The sequence below is a fragment of the Fusarium oxysporum genome, chromosome II, assembly GCF_013085055.1.
Source record: "Fusarium oxysporum Fo47 chromosome II, complete sequence".
In the NCBI taxonomy this organism is placed as follows: Eukaryota; Fungi; Ascomycota; class Sordariomycetes; order Hypocreales; family Nectriaceae; genus Fusarium; species Fusarium oxysporum.
Window position 1 is genome coordinate 52,762 of NC_072841.1, and position 15,234 is coordinate 67,995.

Sequence of the window (15,234 nt, forward strand, 5' to 3'; positions counted from 1 at the left end):
GAGTAACTTTTTCAGCTGCAAAGGGATGCCTCCCTTCATTTGCGGGGACTAAATTTCAAGGAGCATTCGTGGAAGACAAAAAAACCCCATGGATCCGGCTGGTTCTGCTCATCTCCAGCCATTACTCTCCTGCAGCACACCCACATTGTACGAAAGCGAACAATACCCAACATGGCAGTTGACCAGATTGAATCGTATGCCTCCCGATGACTACTGTCTACTATATACTGACTTTGATAGCGCGGCTGAGTTTGCAAATGCCAAGAAAAACAACACTATTAGTTATCTTAAGGTTTGTACTGGGTAGGTGGAGGAGAAGCTAAAGACTGCAGTAACATAGCAGACTTTGCAGCTATTGGTGTCATGGTCTCTTGGATTGAAGAGCTCGACCTCGATCTGTTGGCCGCTAGAAGGCGGGACATAATTCAACCATGACCACCATACCAATGAAAGACTTCCTAACGCAACTTCAAGCCAAGAGCAACGCCACGATAAATAGAGAAATAGTGAGAAACCTGTGGCCACAGTTTATTTGTATTGAGGTAATGAGCGACAATTGAGTTAATGAATGAGGCTGTGATTATCAGCCTACGTCCCCTTTATCTTTCCCTGGAAAAGCTTCCCCGTCACCAACTCGAGCCATGTTGGCTAGACAAGCCTTAGCTTATTAACGAGTCACAAGTTTGTACGCTCCATAACGTTGAGGATTAACCTTGAGCTTGCCATTGGTGGGTCCTTCAAAAACGTCCGGGCTACCGCTGCAAGAGGTGCCACTGTAAAATTGTTCACTTAGCATAGAATTCGCAATAGGTCCAGAAGAATTCCACTTACCCATAGCAGTACAAAGAAACGTTTACCGCACTTTTGATCTCAATGCCTTGGATGTTGCTGGTTTCCATTAATGACTGCAAAGGCACACGGGTTTGTAGTTATATTTACGGAGATCCCTCTAGCTGGGTGCATGTGTTAAGGTTAGCGTCGTGGGTTCGGTCACGGCCGCCCTTGACATCCCATTTCACCTATTATTATTAGAGGTTAGTAGCTAATACAAACGACCCGATAGATGTGAGTTCAGAAGGTTGAGACTTACGTAGACAGTGTTCTGAATCGCATTATCATCAAACTGGCTCTCTTCAATATAATTCTCAGGCACGGGCTGTTCGTCGGACATGATGAGATTTTTTGGAAAGTGAAAGGCAGTGGAATATGTTGCAGAACTTGTTTGATATTGAATGAAGAGCTTAATGGAAACAAGTTTGGTATTTATATTTCTTGGATTAGTCTGTCTACTAACAGCATCCTTCTACTCAACGTATTACTCAGGCATCAGTCCCCGTCTCGGATAATCTTTTAGACTTGGTACGTATAGTAATCTCTTTCAATTCTCTGCATATGCATTCCCAGGACAAAGTCTCAAATTCCAAGGATTCAAGAAACCTCAGCTAGTTTTGTCGCAGCCACGTTGTAAATCTTCACCGCTTTGAATTTCATACACCGTCTTGAAAGATGTAATATCTCCTTTCCTTAAGTAACACTGAACAGCGATTTCGTAAACTAGCCAGAGATACTCCAGATCATGTCTTGGTGTCACTTCAAGACGGCAAAAATGTGCAAAAAGCCGGCTGCATATCGACTCAAGAGCAATGATGCATAGATTTACAGGAATGTCTCAACTCTGGAAGGCAATAGAATGTGCTGAATACTGGTTTGATGCATTGAAATATGTACCATTGACTCATTACTTAAATGTATCATAATGGCAAAATATCACGCTGCTAATTAGCACCAGTGTATCGTATTTCGCACGTGTTTTCTTCAAAGACATATCTCTCTACATAGCTTATATACACTAAGACTACCATCTGTCAAAGACTCACGTAGTTCTTTCTCTAACTTGAGGATACCCTGATGGGAAGGATTAGATCGGGAACATAGCCGGTGCCCCGTGCCGTGCCGTGCCGCATGCATGTCAGTACATTTCAAGGGACTAAGGCAATCAGCCTCTCATTCAAAAGCAAGCAAGGCAAGTTAGAGGCTGAGTGAAACCTGCACCACTTGAGGCCCCCTCGCCCCCTCTGTCTCACCCGCGACAGCCAGTAACAGCTTGGTATGGAATCACGATTCGATGAGTTGGAGCTACACCGCCTTTTCTTTACTATCGACTTGACCTGAAGCTAGTGACTTTCTCAGATGCATAATTAAGTCCAAGATACTATCTGTCTGTCAAAACAGGGCTAATAATTTCACGGGCGCTACTAGACCTCCCGTGTATTCGTGCCGCCCCGCGCCGCTGCACTCCCGTGCACGTTTTTCAGCGGCTTGGCTACTGTACGACGTCGGCATTTCGTTGATGGATGTCATTGGTGGGATCGCTCTCGCAAACCGATTGGCTGACCCGCTTGCTTCGATTGATGCTTGCTGCAGTAGCTCCCAGATCGAGAGTGGATTAGCCTAGGAATCTTGTTTAATGCTATTGCCGCGGGTTTAAAATCTTGGCTTCAACATAAGATGAGCTGGGGGCTTATTCGTTCCTGACATACTAGACCTTGGTAGCGTCTTGCCTGGTGACTAAAGTGCAGACTAGCAATAACACTTTAATTTCAAAGTAGGAGTAGTCTTCTTATACCGGTATATAACTCGTTCGTATATAAGGATACTTCTTTTACAACCTGGTAACAAAACTTGTATGACGTGGCTTTAAAGATCAGTGCAGTGTGCTTACAAATTGGTTATTGTCTTACAGCAGCGGGTTCTGTTCGTATTACTATCGAATAGTGCAATGGCATATGCAAAGCTAACGCAGTTACCGACTCATCTGAGAGCGTGGTACGAAGTAGCAACAGTGACGCGTCAGTTATCGGCGATCTCCCATATATCCCTATCGCACAAATCCGAAACCCTAATACGCATAAAGCAGCCAAGCCGTTGGTAGCAAGGCCTCGCTCACAGCGCTGATATGACGTACACTGCGAAGTACAAGGCAAAGCTTAGATCCGCGTGTGCACCCATCATCGTCTCACTAAGATCAATTATTAGCCGGCGAGACGCACTAGCCCTCACGGAGAAAGCACCGACAAACATGTAAACATAGACTACCGTATGGCGGAAAACCGAGGCTAAGCAAAGCTCGCATATTCCACATCCTCCCAAGCGTCCGCGATAATATTCAATTTAGGTGACCTGATGCTTTAGATACCGATGCGGACGATGCGGCCAGGGGGGCAGGCATAAAAACCGACAGCGAGGTTGGAGAGGCGCAGCAGCGCCGTCGCAGCGCCGCCGGCGGCCGGGACGAACATCATCGCTCGGAGAAAGCGGTTTTACCTTGTCTACCAAGAGAACGAGCTAAAGCCCGCGATCACCAAGCCAAGGAGGGGGGAGGAGCACAAGAAGGAGAACGAGGATATGAGCAGAAGCGGCACGCTTTAGTTAGGCTGCGTATGCAAGGGCATAAAGAGGGAAAGAGTGAGAGGAAGAAAAAGAAGGGTATAAGGGTCGAGAGGGGCTAAGGCAGGTAAGACAGATGGATGAAGGAAAGAAAAAGGAAATAAAAAGGCGAGTCTATAAATAGATTATTGGGTTACTTTATAATGGGGCGCAATGCTAATATAATATTTTTATTATATAAAGCTATAATAATAAGTATTACTATAATTATTTTAACTTTTTTTAATTTATATATCTGTCTTATAATTAAGATAAAATTATATAAAGGGTTATTACTTTAATAATAAATTTTACTAGTAAAAACTTTACTTAATAAACTTCTTATACCCTGCTTATATTAGCTATATTACTTAAGGGATATAGGGCGAGTAACCTTTCAGAGTGCTGTACTGCTTAAAAGGATTAGGAAAGTATTATTATTATACTTTATATAACTAGGCAGGGTTCCTGAAAGAAAGAAGTACTTAATTCGGCATTGTCTCGCTACGACATAAGCCACAACTACTTTTGACGAATAGTCTCCGAAGAAATGACCGTGCCAGCACTTCTTGCACCTGAACTTGGGTATCCTTCTCCGTTTGGGATGTTAGAACATCATCCAAATACAGATAGTCCAGAACCTCATTCGAGAAGGTCCTCTTGAGGTCTGCAAGCGTCCAGCCATGCTTCTTACCAATAGCCGCCATCAACCCCTTGAACTCTGCAATTTCGTTCTTATAAATTTCCTTTTTCAGTTTTTCTATCCAAGGGTTCCCATCAACTTTATAGGAGTACCACTCTTTTGCCCAATGCGGTCTGATAACAACTTGCTTGCCATCGTTGTCCTTGTAGCTTATCCATTTATCCAAAACCTGCTGAGCATAAGGTTCCCAGATATCGGCAACAACCTTCAGGGTCAAAATTTCGATTGCGCAAGTTCCGAGTTTGTGACCACGTTGTGGTGCCAAAGTGACTTCACTAGAGCCCATGATTCGCATTTCGAGGGGCATCCGCATGGGACAAGTTTTGATGTTGTCGTAGCACGTTCTGATGGCGTCCCACCAGGCACGTTGGACATTAGTGTAATCACGTTCGTTAGTTGTGCCTTTCTTCGCGTGAAGCTGGGGGCAATGTTTAACGGATGACATCAGGGAATGAGAGACAGCGAACCCACTGGAATCTCGACCTCCATATCGCGGACCCGAATATTCTGGACACCTCGTTGAAAGTGAAGGGCGTTAGGCAAGAGCGTTCTTATCGGCGTCTCATTCTCTTTCCGCTCGTCGAGATTCTTCATTGCCAGCCATGCTGTGTTTCGCGATAAGCCTCATGTCAAGCAGCGAGCGATCAAACTTACACAGGAAGCTAGTTTGCATGTAAGGCTTGGTCTGTAACGCCTCAATCTTTTGCAATATGTCCTGCCCTATATTCATGATTGTAGTCCCAAGAACCTGGATGAAGGTCTTTGCATGGCTCGGATAATTGACAACATCATTCGTTCTCTTGTCCGTTTTCCATGTGTTCACCCACACTTGACTCGAATAGGGGAACCAGAACCATTCGGCATAAAAGTCCCCGTTTGCACGGCGTTCGAAATTCTGCAGGGATATCTGTTTCTGTTGTTCTGTACGGGGTTTTCTGAGAGGCTCTGGAATATCTGAGTCTTTTATTTCAGGAGGAGGTGGGATGGCATCGACGACATCCAGTTTAATGGGATGCATGACGGCTGTTGACATTGCGTCACATTCAAAGGTTATGTGAGTGACAACACCGAGGAGCCCGAAACAGCCACTGGCTGCCCTGAGCAAGTTGGCATCCGCCATGTTGACCATGCGTAATTTACCATGAACATCGACGTATTCGAGACATCGTACAAGATCGCTCAATGTCGGATGATTAATGCCTGCGCCGTGACTATGACAAGTCAGCTCTTAAGTCAGGCACAGAGCGCATCACGTACCAAATGGTTGCGTTACTGCCACCAAAGGTGATCTCGACTTCGATAATATTCATTGGCAAAGTAACATCGCCTTCGTTGATACACCAGCGGCGGAACTGCTCATTCGTAGTAGCCGTACCAACACGAACATACTTCTTGCCGTCTCCCAGAGCTTGACCGCTCACATAGGCCGCATCCACAACCTTGATGTGATTGAGCTCGGTCTCCTCCGGCTCGAAGAGACTTGAGGGCAATGAAGTGAGATTCGGAAGTACGCCTGCATTGAGTTCAGTTAATGTTGAGATGAGGACATCTCCATTGTTCTTTTCGCCCATTTTATCATTACGTCCAAACACGGGGGCCCAAGAATGCCCTGTATATCATTAGATAATGAAGCCTCTGTACCATTACAGAAACTTACGGAAACCTGACACCCGAACACCTCTATTATTCTGCACAGCGTCACGAACGATGGTTTGCACTTCTGCAACATTCTCGGGATAGTATGTTACTGCGGGTGTGTTCCTCACAGTCCGACCCCAGTTTTCGAACGGCAAATCTGCAACATGGCCCTAAATACATTAGATATTAAAGACTTGGGGCTTTCGAATTGATCTTACTGTGATGAATTTCCTCTGGGGTGGTGCTTCCGTTTTGGGGGGCCTGGAGAATAACCTTTGGGTTTGAATCTCAGTTCTTGATACCATCGAGGCCTCAGCCTCAGATCTCGCAATAAGCTCGCCCGCATCTTCAGCTGTGATATTCCCATCAACAAATTTATCAAATATGAGCTCTTTCTGAGGCGGAAGCTGCCCCTTTACATTCTTATATACTTCGTTGTGTGTGGAATCCCGAAAGACTTCAAGGATCCTGCGAGTAAATTCCTCGTTGCTTACATCCGTAGCCTCGTCATACCAATCGGTAATTAATTTATCAAGCCCAGGCAACTCCTTCTCATCCAAATCGCTTGTTGGGTCCTCCACGAGTTTGCCTAGCCCTTGAACAGCGTCCTGCAAGGTCGGGATAAACTCCAGAGTGTGTCTAGGTGCCGCCATGATTAGCAATAACTGAGTTATGAGTGGTCTTTGGCAAATCGTCTTTGTGTGTGGACGAAATGTGATAGCCTGAAGATCCTCTCTTGATATTCCTTCTGGCAGCTCCTGACTTATGGTACGACCGCTATCTCCTGAGAGCCCATAAGGCTACAACGAAGTACTGGAAGGGGTTGCAGCCAATTGAGATGCAACAAACACGAGAATAGCAGGGAAAAGGTGGGCAGGTACGAATTGCAGCTTTATGGATTCTCAAAGGATAGTGGTCTTTTATATACCGTATAGTAGGTTCTGTTGAGTCCATGCTCATTTACGCATCTGACTTCTATAAAGAGATTAGACTTCAATAGTTCAAGCCCTCGAGTTGCATGTGACAGGGTCAGAACCCGCCAGTGTCAGCCGCTCTCCTAATGTGATCCACCAACTGACCGCCCAACACCCTAGTCTGCGCACCAAGGCAGATCTGGTAGCTGTACCCTATCAGAATTGTCAGGCGAATAGCATTTAAAGTCTGTTAACCTGCCGAACTTACAAAGTTGGCCCTGGTTCCGTTAACTTACGGAGGTAAGCTGTATATTTGCGAAAGACAGCCATTTCCTATAATGCGAGGAAAAGCTTAACCAGAGGTTAGTTGGGGAGCGGCAGATCTGGTCGAAAGATACAATCCATGTGGTACTAATAACCATAACGAGCCGCCATGAGGGGCGTGTTTATTACATACCTATTTAAGCAGCGTTACCATGTTTTATGCATCTAATTTAAATAATCGAATATACTCTGTAATAGATTCCTTATATATATTTATTTGTACTACTGCCTATATAATTATTAAAAGAAGGTAGGTAAGCGCTTAGAGAATCTTAACCACTCTCTTATTACTATGTATCTCGGTTAATTTAATTAAGGATTCCTCCAGGAGATCTGCTGCCTCTTTAGATATAACTGCGGTAGTAAGACTAATGTAGTCCTGGGTGCAGTAAGGGATACTTGTTTAGAGCGTGTAGTAAATAAGATCCTTCCGTTGCCATTATAAGGAAGAAAACCGAGGATTTCCCCACTTACGTGCCTCGACTTATTAAGAATCTCCATATTATCGACGTCATCAATAATAAGAAACCAATTTCTTGCACCTTTCAAAGTAGGATACTGTCACACTAATTGGACCATCCCTATTGCCAAATTGAACTACAGCGGCAGGAATCTCGGTTCTTCTCATGCTATCAAACATCCCAGGCTATTCATGCAAACGTTAGTGGCTGCCTAGCTGCCGATGAAATGGAAAACAACTACTGAACATGTTATCTTGAGAATTCCAGTTTAGGCTCGAAAACCGGTGTATGGTTCCTGGATCCAAAGCATGGGTGATGTGTTGATGATGTGGTCAAGCGAATACTTCTATCCATCACTAGAAGCGTGCAAGAGATCCCATACTCAGTCAGCATTTCCAACTGGGCCGTCAGCGAATGAGTGTGAGAAAAGAGGTGACGAAATTCCACGAGTAGAAAGGTAAGTTCGGGCTCTGCCTTTCGCAAGTCCAAGCAGCTTTTAGTCGACGTCAACGGAGAACTTCCCTGGTGTCTTGGAAGCTGGAAAGGTAAATGGTAGCTACATTAGTAGTGAGTGGGACATATTGTTTATTTATTTTGTTATCTGGGTTTACGTGTTTGTAATTGAGGAATTAATGAGGTGTCGAAACTTGAGATATACTGGTAAACATGTAGAACTTAATAATAGTAGTAGCGGACTTGTAGTGGACTTCTAACGTGATCCATGACAAATCTGAGGTTAGCTTCGTATATGAGTGCTGACAGGATGCATTAGTTGATCTTTCGAAATGCCAAACAATCAGATAATCCCACTTAAGTCGAAAGGTTCGTCGGGAACGGTGACGTAATCCGCCACGCTGTCAATGCAACGAAGTCTCAGAAGAGGAGAAAGGCTGGGTACTGCTGCTCTGATCAGTTATTTGCGGACGCAAACAGTAAATATGAGGTTTTTCAACATGATTATTTATAATAATATTGTAGTGCAATACTGAATAAGTGATTAGTACTGTTGTAACTTTGCATTTAATAGCTCAGCCATATATGTGTCACATCCTGTGCTCGTCTCGCACTTAGTTAACACCTAACATCCTCTTGGTTCTGGTTCTGAGGTGGTGTTTGGTCCATATCAGGACTCCGGTTCTGATCCTAAAGGTCTCCAAAGGGTCTGCACTGAGCTATAGTAGGCATTGCTGTTGGATCTGCTGCTGTATTCCTGATTCTCAAAAGTCTCTTGATCTGTATCTGTTGGAGGCGTCAGCGGAAGCGTAAACAAACCGATGAAAAGGTTCGATCTCGCGAATTCCTGCAGCGTCTGATCCAAATCAGTCGCCCATAGTTTATAACGGCCGCAAGTGTTTCTTTGTCATATCTCGTGTAAGGGGAGACGTTACTTACGCGCAGCCCAGAATATTTCCAGTCAACAAGTACTGTCGTCCCCCCCTATTCTGGTGGCTTCTCCATCGATCAACACAAAAACCCTCTCCACCGCTAGCAAGGTCTAATTAACTATTTTCACCAAACACCTTTTCGAACATAAACTCAACCTTTCGTGGGAGCTACGACCAGCCCTTCTTGCCCATGCACATGATGACCGTATACGAGATGGATGAGGTAGACAGGACACCCCAAGAGCTCCAGTGCCTAAGCCACCGCTGTCGTCACTGCTCGGTAAGCTCGAAGATGCTGTATTTGTAGCCGCGCTTGCCGATATAGTGGAGGTAAAACCCTCCAGGTCAAGGATGCTTGCCAGTTCTCTTTATTCTTCGATAGGGCAGCTGGTAGGAGGTTCGTCCTCGAGCAACCCTCACCGCAGGGGCTTATATCGCAGCATCCCATAAAGGACGGGTCGGTGTCTGGGCAAACCTACTAGACACTTGACCCTCGAGTATTATCACAGCTCCGTTTTTGTCTCGTCAGATTTGTCAGCGGCGAAGCTGGCTATCTGCAGGTGGCCATCGGGACAGATGCCGCTGCTATCGCGGCAGGGTTTGGTCGGATAATATCCGATGAATTCGTTATTGCAACCTTCGCATATATAAAACGTGGCAGAGTCGACGCAATGCGGGCTGAAATATTTCACTGCTACAAAGTGGGAGTTAGCCATTCTTATCGGGTCACATAATTTATGCCAAGAAAATATCGCTATTAATACGTGAGTCTGAGCAGGAGTTGCGCTGGAATGGGGCCTAGCTGAACAACCATGATTCTGGTGCAGTCTTTCCCTTTACGGCAGCATGTCACCCATTCCAGGCTGCAAGGTTCTTTGTTCTTACTTTTATGCGTAACTGACACACCGCTACTCTATAGGCTGGTTCATCGAACTATCGAAGCTAATCCGAATACCTGATGCTTGTACAGGTTTAGACGCCGTCCAGCAACGGAGAGATATTATGTGGCGCAAATACGTAATACAGGTCAAAGCAATGCTGCCCGCCTGCGCGACACGGTAAAGTTCGTTCAGTTCTGCTTGTAGATTAGGTGAGATTACAATAGTGGGTAGTGGTGTGGACGCCTCGAATATAAAGTAGAAGTATCGCATTGTTTCTTGAGCCTACTGGCACGAAACGCTTCACAACTTCAGCCCCCTAGTGAGGCTTTCAGTAAGTGGCGTTTCTCTTCAGTGGCCCCCCTGATGCGTCTGTGCAATTAGTTGCTTCATCCACTAGACCCGTGAACAAGATGAATGCATGTCACTGATCTTATTTTCAGAATCTTGGTTAACTCGGAGGAGGTCATAAGCCTCCAGTTCTTGCTTTGACCTACGGACCATATTACAGAGCGTCAGAGTTAAGATGCAGATTACCGTTCCTGGCGGCCCGGCTTTAAACTACCACTAACCTACAGGACTTTAGCTTAATGCCTTTTGGTTACTTAGGTACAAAGCTAGAGAAGGGAACGCCGCATCTTTACTATTAATAATAATTTTCATTCCAAACTCTATTATAGCTATATATGCAAAGTGCTAAGTATTCCAAGCATTTACTACATTAACCTTCTTAGATATCTAGCATTTCCAATTACATATAAAACTCCATTCCTATAAACTACCCTTTCCTTATCCTCTTTAGCCTTTGATATATTTCTTTTATTTATAGATTAAACACGACCTATAAAGATAGATATTTCTTAAATTTTAATTATTATCAGTGCTCTAAGGCATGAAATATGTTATAATAACTTAATAGGAAGTATTCCCGCCCTTACTTAATACTTCTGATGTAGTAAATCCTAAAATTTAGCCGTATCTTCCTACAGATATACCAAAGTATAATACGAGTTTTTTTACATTTAACTCTTCGTCTTGATAGGGCAAAAATTCCATAGTACAGCCAAGATATCTTGACTTTGTTTTTATTGCAAATAATACCTATATCGAGATCGTTCTAACCTGTTATTTCTGCCTTGCCTGTACTTTTGTGCTACAGTCCATTCCCTTCGCACCCTTTGTTAATGGCTAGTAATGCCTAAGATATTGTTCACTGTTTCTTACGAAAGAGTTCTGATGCGCCAGCGAAACGGATACTGGCCCGAGCTGGGAGTTATAAAAATTTGAAGCCTGGCGTTAGGAAGCAGCCAATATTCCAGGGTACGGCTAGGCAAAACAGCAGTAATTCAATGCTCCATGAATGTGGCAGGACAGTGAGAGAATCTCGTCTCATGGTGAATAATGTGGTAAGACATGGCGATGAAAACATGTAAATAGTTTAATATGACTGAACCCAATGGATCGAAAACGCATGCATCGATCTAATATAAGTGAACTCTTACAAAGAAGCATAAATAATAACCGAATAACATTAGTTCAACCAATTAGCACAAGCCAGTAAAAGCCGAAATGCTCGTGCTCTAATAGTAAACTAATCGGTTGGGCTATTTTTACGTTTGCGGGGGTGAGCAGTTGAGAGCCGGTATAGCCGACGGGCTACTGTAGCCTTTTATGTTATCCACGATTTATCCGCTGTTGGAGGTTTTGCAAGCCACAAGACTTTCCTCCGTCCGCCCGCGTCATTCATGAGTAATGGCGACTTGAACCTCTTGAGGCATAAACTTCCGCAAGGTCACTTCTCGTTACATCATTCGTGTCGCTCGCGGAATTGATTTACTGAGACCTGTCTCAACCACATTCTCATTCTTTCTCACAATGGCAACACGACACATTACACGAAAGCTTTGGCAGCCCAAAGTGAGAATCCATGGCAGTAATGTAAGCTATTCTGTAATTCGCTGACCTTCCTCAGTTCCCTATGAAACATCAGCGTCGAGGTCTTAGTCTGCAAGAGCATCAATCTAAACAACTGTTGAGAGAGGTAAGTTTATGACATTCCCTGTCTAGAAAGGTATGCGATAAAAAGGCTGATCTACTAAGTTCGGCATCCCAGTGCAGAATGGAAAAGTAGCAACCACGGCTGCCGAGGTGCGGGAGATCATGCGTCAATATGGTAAAGTTATCTCCTTTCTTTTCATGGTATCAACCAATCTGGTATGCTGACTACCAGTCTTGCAGGTGGAAAATGCGTCATCAAATCTCAAATTCTCAAGGGCGGCAGAGGCAAAGGAACATTCGACACTGGATTCTACGGCGGTGTTAGAATCGCAGAGCTCCCGGAAGAAGGCGAGCAGATATCCTCTCAGATGTTGGGACATCGCCTCAAAACCAAGCAGACTTCAGGAGAAGGGATCCTTGTCGAAAAGGTGCTGGTGGCAGAGTTCGAAGAATGCGAGGAGGAGTGGTATCTCGCCATAGCCCTGGATCGCGAACGGTACTCCCCAGTTGTGCTTATCTCAAGAAGTGGCGGTGTCGACATTGAAGAAACGGCAAAAGGCGAGAGCAGTAGCTTGAGAAGCTTTCACTTCGACTACGCTGAAGGCATCACACCAGATCTTCTGAAACGTCTCCGTACAGGTGTTGGTGCGAATTCTGCCGAAGCAGAAAAACTTGGAGCTATCCTGACCCGTCTTTGGGACCTCTTTGTGAGCAAAGACGCCACACTTCTGGAGATTAACCCTCTAGCTCGTACCGGTGAAGCTAATTTCAAGTGTCTTGACGCAAAATTTATGATTGACGATGCTTCGCAGCGACGGCAGCCCGAGCTGTTCGCCCAGCGAGATATCCAAGCAGAGGTTCCCGAGGAGATTGAGGCACAAACGTATGGGCTGGTATATATCAAGATGGAAGGTAATATTGGCAATGTAGTCAATGGTGCAGGTCTTGCTATGGCTACTAATGACGCGATTGCCTATCACGGTGGTGCAAGCGCGAACTTTCTCGATGCAGGAGGTCAGGCTACGAAGAACACTATACAAAAGGCATTTGAGATTATTCTTCGGGATACTCGGGTCAAGGTAATTCTCGTTAATATCTATGGAGGTAAGGGAGAGTTGCTACATCTTAACCCTAAATCTGTGCGAGCTGACATGTTCCAGGCATTATTAAATGCGATATGATCGCTGAATCCATTATTGGTGCTACCAAAGAGCTCGGACCATTGCGTGTGCCGCTTGTTGTTCGGTTACAGGGGACCAATTCACCTGAAGGATTGAAAATTGTTTGTTTTTATTATCTGCTTGCAGGTTCTTTGCTAATATTCTACTAGCTGGAGGATGCCGATCTTGGATTCCATGTTGAATCTGAGTTTGGAGAGGCAGCAAAGAAGGCTGTCCAGCTTTCTAAGTCCTTATAACTTGGCCTTGGTTTTACATAAACTGTATTTTGCTATGTCATGGAAGTATTTAACTAAGTTTCTTAAAGCTAACTTCCTATTATTAACATATATATCATTGGGTGTAACTACTTAATACCCATACTCTGTCTGGCAACATTTCCAATCTGACAGCTTAGTAGCAAGACCTGGAGCCATGGCCAGTATAGACCAACTATCTAACCTCGTAGAATTTGCAGATTACAAATCAGCTTGTATATTCCCTTAGTGCCCTCTTGGTGGCTCCGGTTCCAGATTAAGGAATGATATGTCGGGACCTAATTGACCCGATCCTTCAGGGATTTTGTTAGTATATAACGAAAGCAATTCCTTCATAATCTGTCCCATGACCCCAGGATGTGGTACTACAATGGCTCCACTATCTGCCAAAGCCTTCGCCTTGGCTTCAGCAGATATATCACCTGATTGCAGAAGTGCACCGGCGTGGCCCATGGTTCTACCTTCAGGGGCTGTCTTACCAGCAACCATCGCTATGATTGGCTTTGGATTTCTCGTGATTCTCCTGTAGTCCTTAATGGCTTCAGCAGCTCTGAGTTCTGCCTCCCCACCAATCTCACCAATAGCAATGATGCCCTCTGTTCCTGGATGATTAAAGAACAGCTTAAGGGCGTCCACAAGTGTTGTCCCTATAGCCTGAATGTGAGCAGGACCCTTTACCCAGAAAACCTCGTTCATGGTGGTGGTAGAATCGAGATCATGATCATAACCTTAGACATACCTGGCATCATATCTCCTCCCATACCAACAACGAGGCTTTGACCCAATCCCGCCTTCGATGTTGAGCCCACAGCTTCGTAACTTAGGGTTCCGCTCTTCGAGACTATACCGATAGAGCCCTTCTTATACTGCTTATACGGCATAATGCCAATACGGCACTGCTCGGGAGCAATAATACCGGGGCAGTTGGGACCAACAAGGCGAGTTTTAGATTGAGTTTTTAGCACATCATGGACACGCAGTATGTCATGTACAGGTATGTGCTCAGCCACGGTCACCACAAGAGGCACTTCTGCCTCTATTGCTTCAATAATAGCAGCAGCGGCGAATTGTGCTGGTACGAAGACTGATGTCGCATGGGGGTTTACCTGTTCCATAGCCTATAGAAGGATTAATGAGTTTCGCTCGTTGTCAATGTTTGATGAGTACAGCGTCGGAGACTTACCTCTCTGACCGTATTAAATACAGGAAGACCCAAATGCTCTTGGCCACCTTTGCCTGGGGATACACCACCAACGACATTAGTTCCATATGCAAGGGTATCTTTGGCATTAAGAGTTGCCTTTTATATTATTTCAGTCGGTTGCCTTCATGGGCTGGGGGAACAAGGTCTAGAATACATACGGCTTTACCAGTAAACCCTGGAGACCAACGGTCAGTCTTTACTTGTCTGTCACACAAATTGACTCCATACCTTGGTAGATCACCCTAGTATCCTTGCCAATGTTCAAGTTGGCAATGGTGGTGTCGTAGACCTGATGCCTAGGTATGTAAGTTGATAGATATTTGGTGCTCCCATGAGGCAAGAGAGTCCGAGATAGTCGCCAAGCGTCGGCCAATGTTGGGCGAGTTGCCATTGCTTAGGTTAGCTGGTGGATGGTCTTATTGAGGCGCAATTAAGGTCAGTGGTGGTCTATGCTAGCTACAGTACAGTATGTTACAGGACCGAAGTGAAAGAGCAAGGCATTGCCGATGGTCATGATGATTTAACTGGAGCTTTTGGTCATGTGATTTCGGGTAAGCAACAATCTTGTATGCTTTCAAGCACTGGTGAGACGGCTCTCGGCTTCTTACCCCGCATGCAACCTTGAGGCCAAACCGGACTAATGGTAAGCTAAGAAAGGTTCTTTTATACAAGCGCCTCTTAGCCCATGCCCTCACTGCTAACCCTAATTATATTAAAATATTTATAAATAAATGGAATTAACTAATAGCCTAGTATTAAGGGGGCCTCCCCTTACCTATATAACTAATATAGATTAATGTATCTTAAATACTGCAATATGTAGATTAGAACTTAAACTCTTACTCTTCTGCCACCTTAAGGCTCGTAG

General features: G+C 44.8%; 4 protein-coding genes across 4 annotated transcripts; 1 reads left to right on the plus strand and 3 right to left on the minus strand.

Annotated features, from left to right (window-relative positions):
- Nucleotides 1-667: 667 nt before the first annotated feature.
- FOBCDRAFT_128091 (uncharacterized protein) lies at nucleotides 668-1,171 on the minus strand (the record flags this gene model as incomplete). The annotated part of the gene is made up of 4 exons (XM_031172239.2): nucleotides 668-773; nucleotides 832-888; nucleotides 940-1,019; nucleotides 1,091-1,171. 4 exons carry the CDS (start codon nucleotides 1,169-1,171, stop codon nucleotides 668-670), a joined length of 324 nt encoding a protein of 107 aa, XP_031049024.2.
- Nucleotides 1,172-3,840: 2,669 nt separating this feature from the next.
- On the minus strand, nucleotides 3,841-6,420 carry FOBCDRAFT_175378 (uncharacterized protein; the record flags this gene model as incomplete). The annotated part of the gene is made up of 7 exons (XM_059608502.1): nucleotides 3,841-4,547; nucleotides 4,601-4,734; nucleotides 4,784-5,340; nucleotides 5,387-5,738; nucleotides 5,787-5,937; nucleotides 5,986-6,180; nucleotides 6,262-6,420. 7 exons carry the CDS (start codon nucleotides 6,418-6,420, stop codon nucleotides 3,912-3,914), a joined length of 2,184 nt encoding a protein of 727 aa, XP_059463997.1. The 3' UTR covers nucleotides 3,841-3,911.
- Nucleotides 6,421-11,604: 5,184 nt separating this feature from the next.
- FOBCDRAFT_175379 (uncharacterized protein) lies at nucleotides 11,605-13,191 on the plus strand (the record flags this gene model as incomplete). Its single annotated transcript, XM_059608503.1, has 6 exons — nucleotides 11,605-11,667; nucleotides 11,702-11,770; nucleotides 11,830-11,902; nucleotides 11,968-12,831; nucleotides 12,888-13,009; nucleotides 13,058-13,191. 6 exons carry the CDS (start codon nucleotides 11,605-11,607, stop codon nucleotides 13,142-13,144), a joined length of 1,278 nt encoding a protein of 425 aa, XP_059463998.1. The 3' UTR covers nucleotides 13,145-13,191.
- Nucleotides 13,192-14,833, minus strand: FOBCDRAFT_153732 (succinyl-CoA synthetase-like protein). The gene is made up of 5 exons (XM_031172244.3): nucleotides 14,595-14,833; nucleotides 14,525-14,541; nucleotides 14,346-14,462; nucleotides 13,902-14,280; nucleotides 13,192-13,809 (listed from the first exon to the last, which is right to left on the minus strand). The coding sequence occupies exons 1-5, from the start codon at nucleotides 14,755-14,757 to the stop codon at nucleotides 13,388-13,390; spliced, it is 1,098 nt and encodes a 365-aa protein (XP_031049029.2). The 5' UTR covers nucleotides 14,758-14,833; the 3' UTR covers nucleotides 13,192-13,387.
- Between the last annotated feature and the right edge of the window lie 401 nt (nucleotides 14,834-15,234).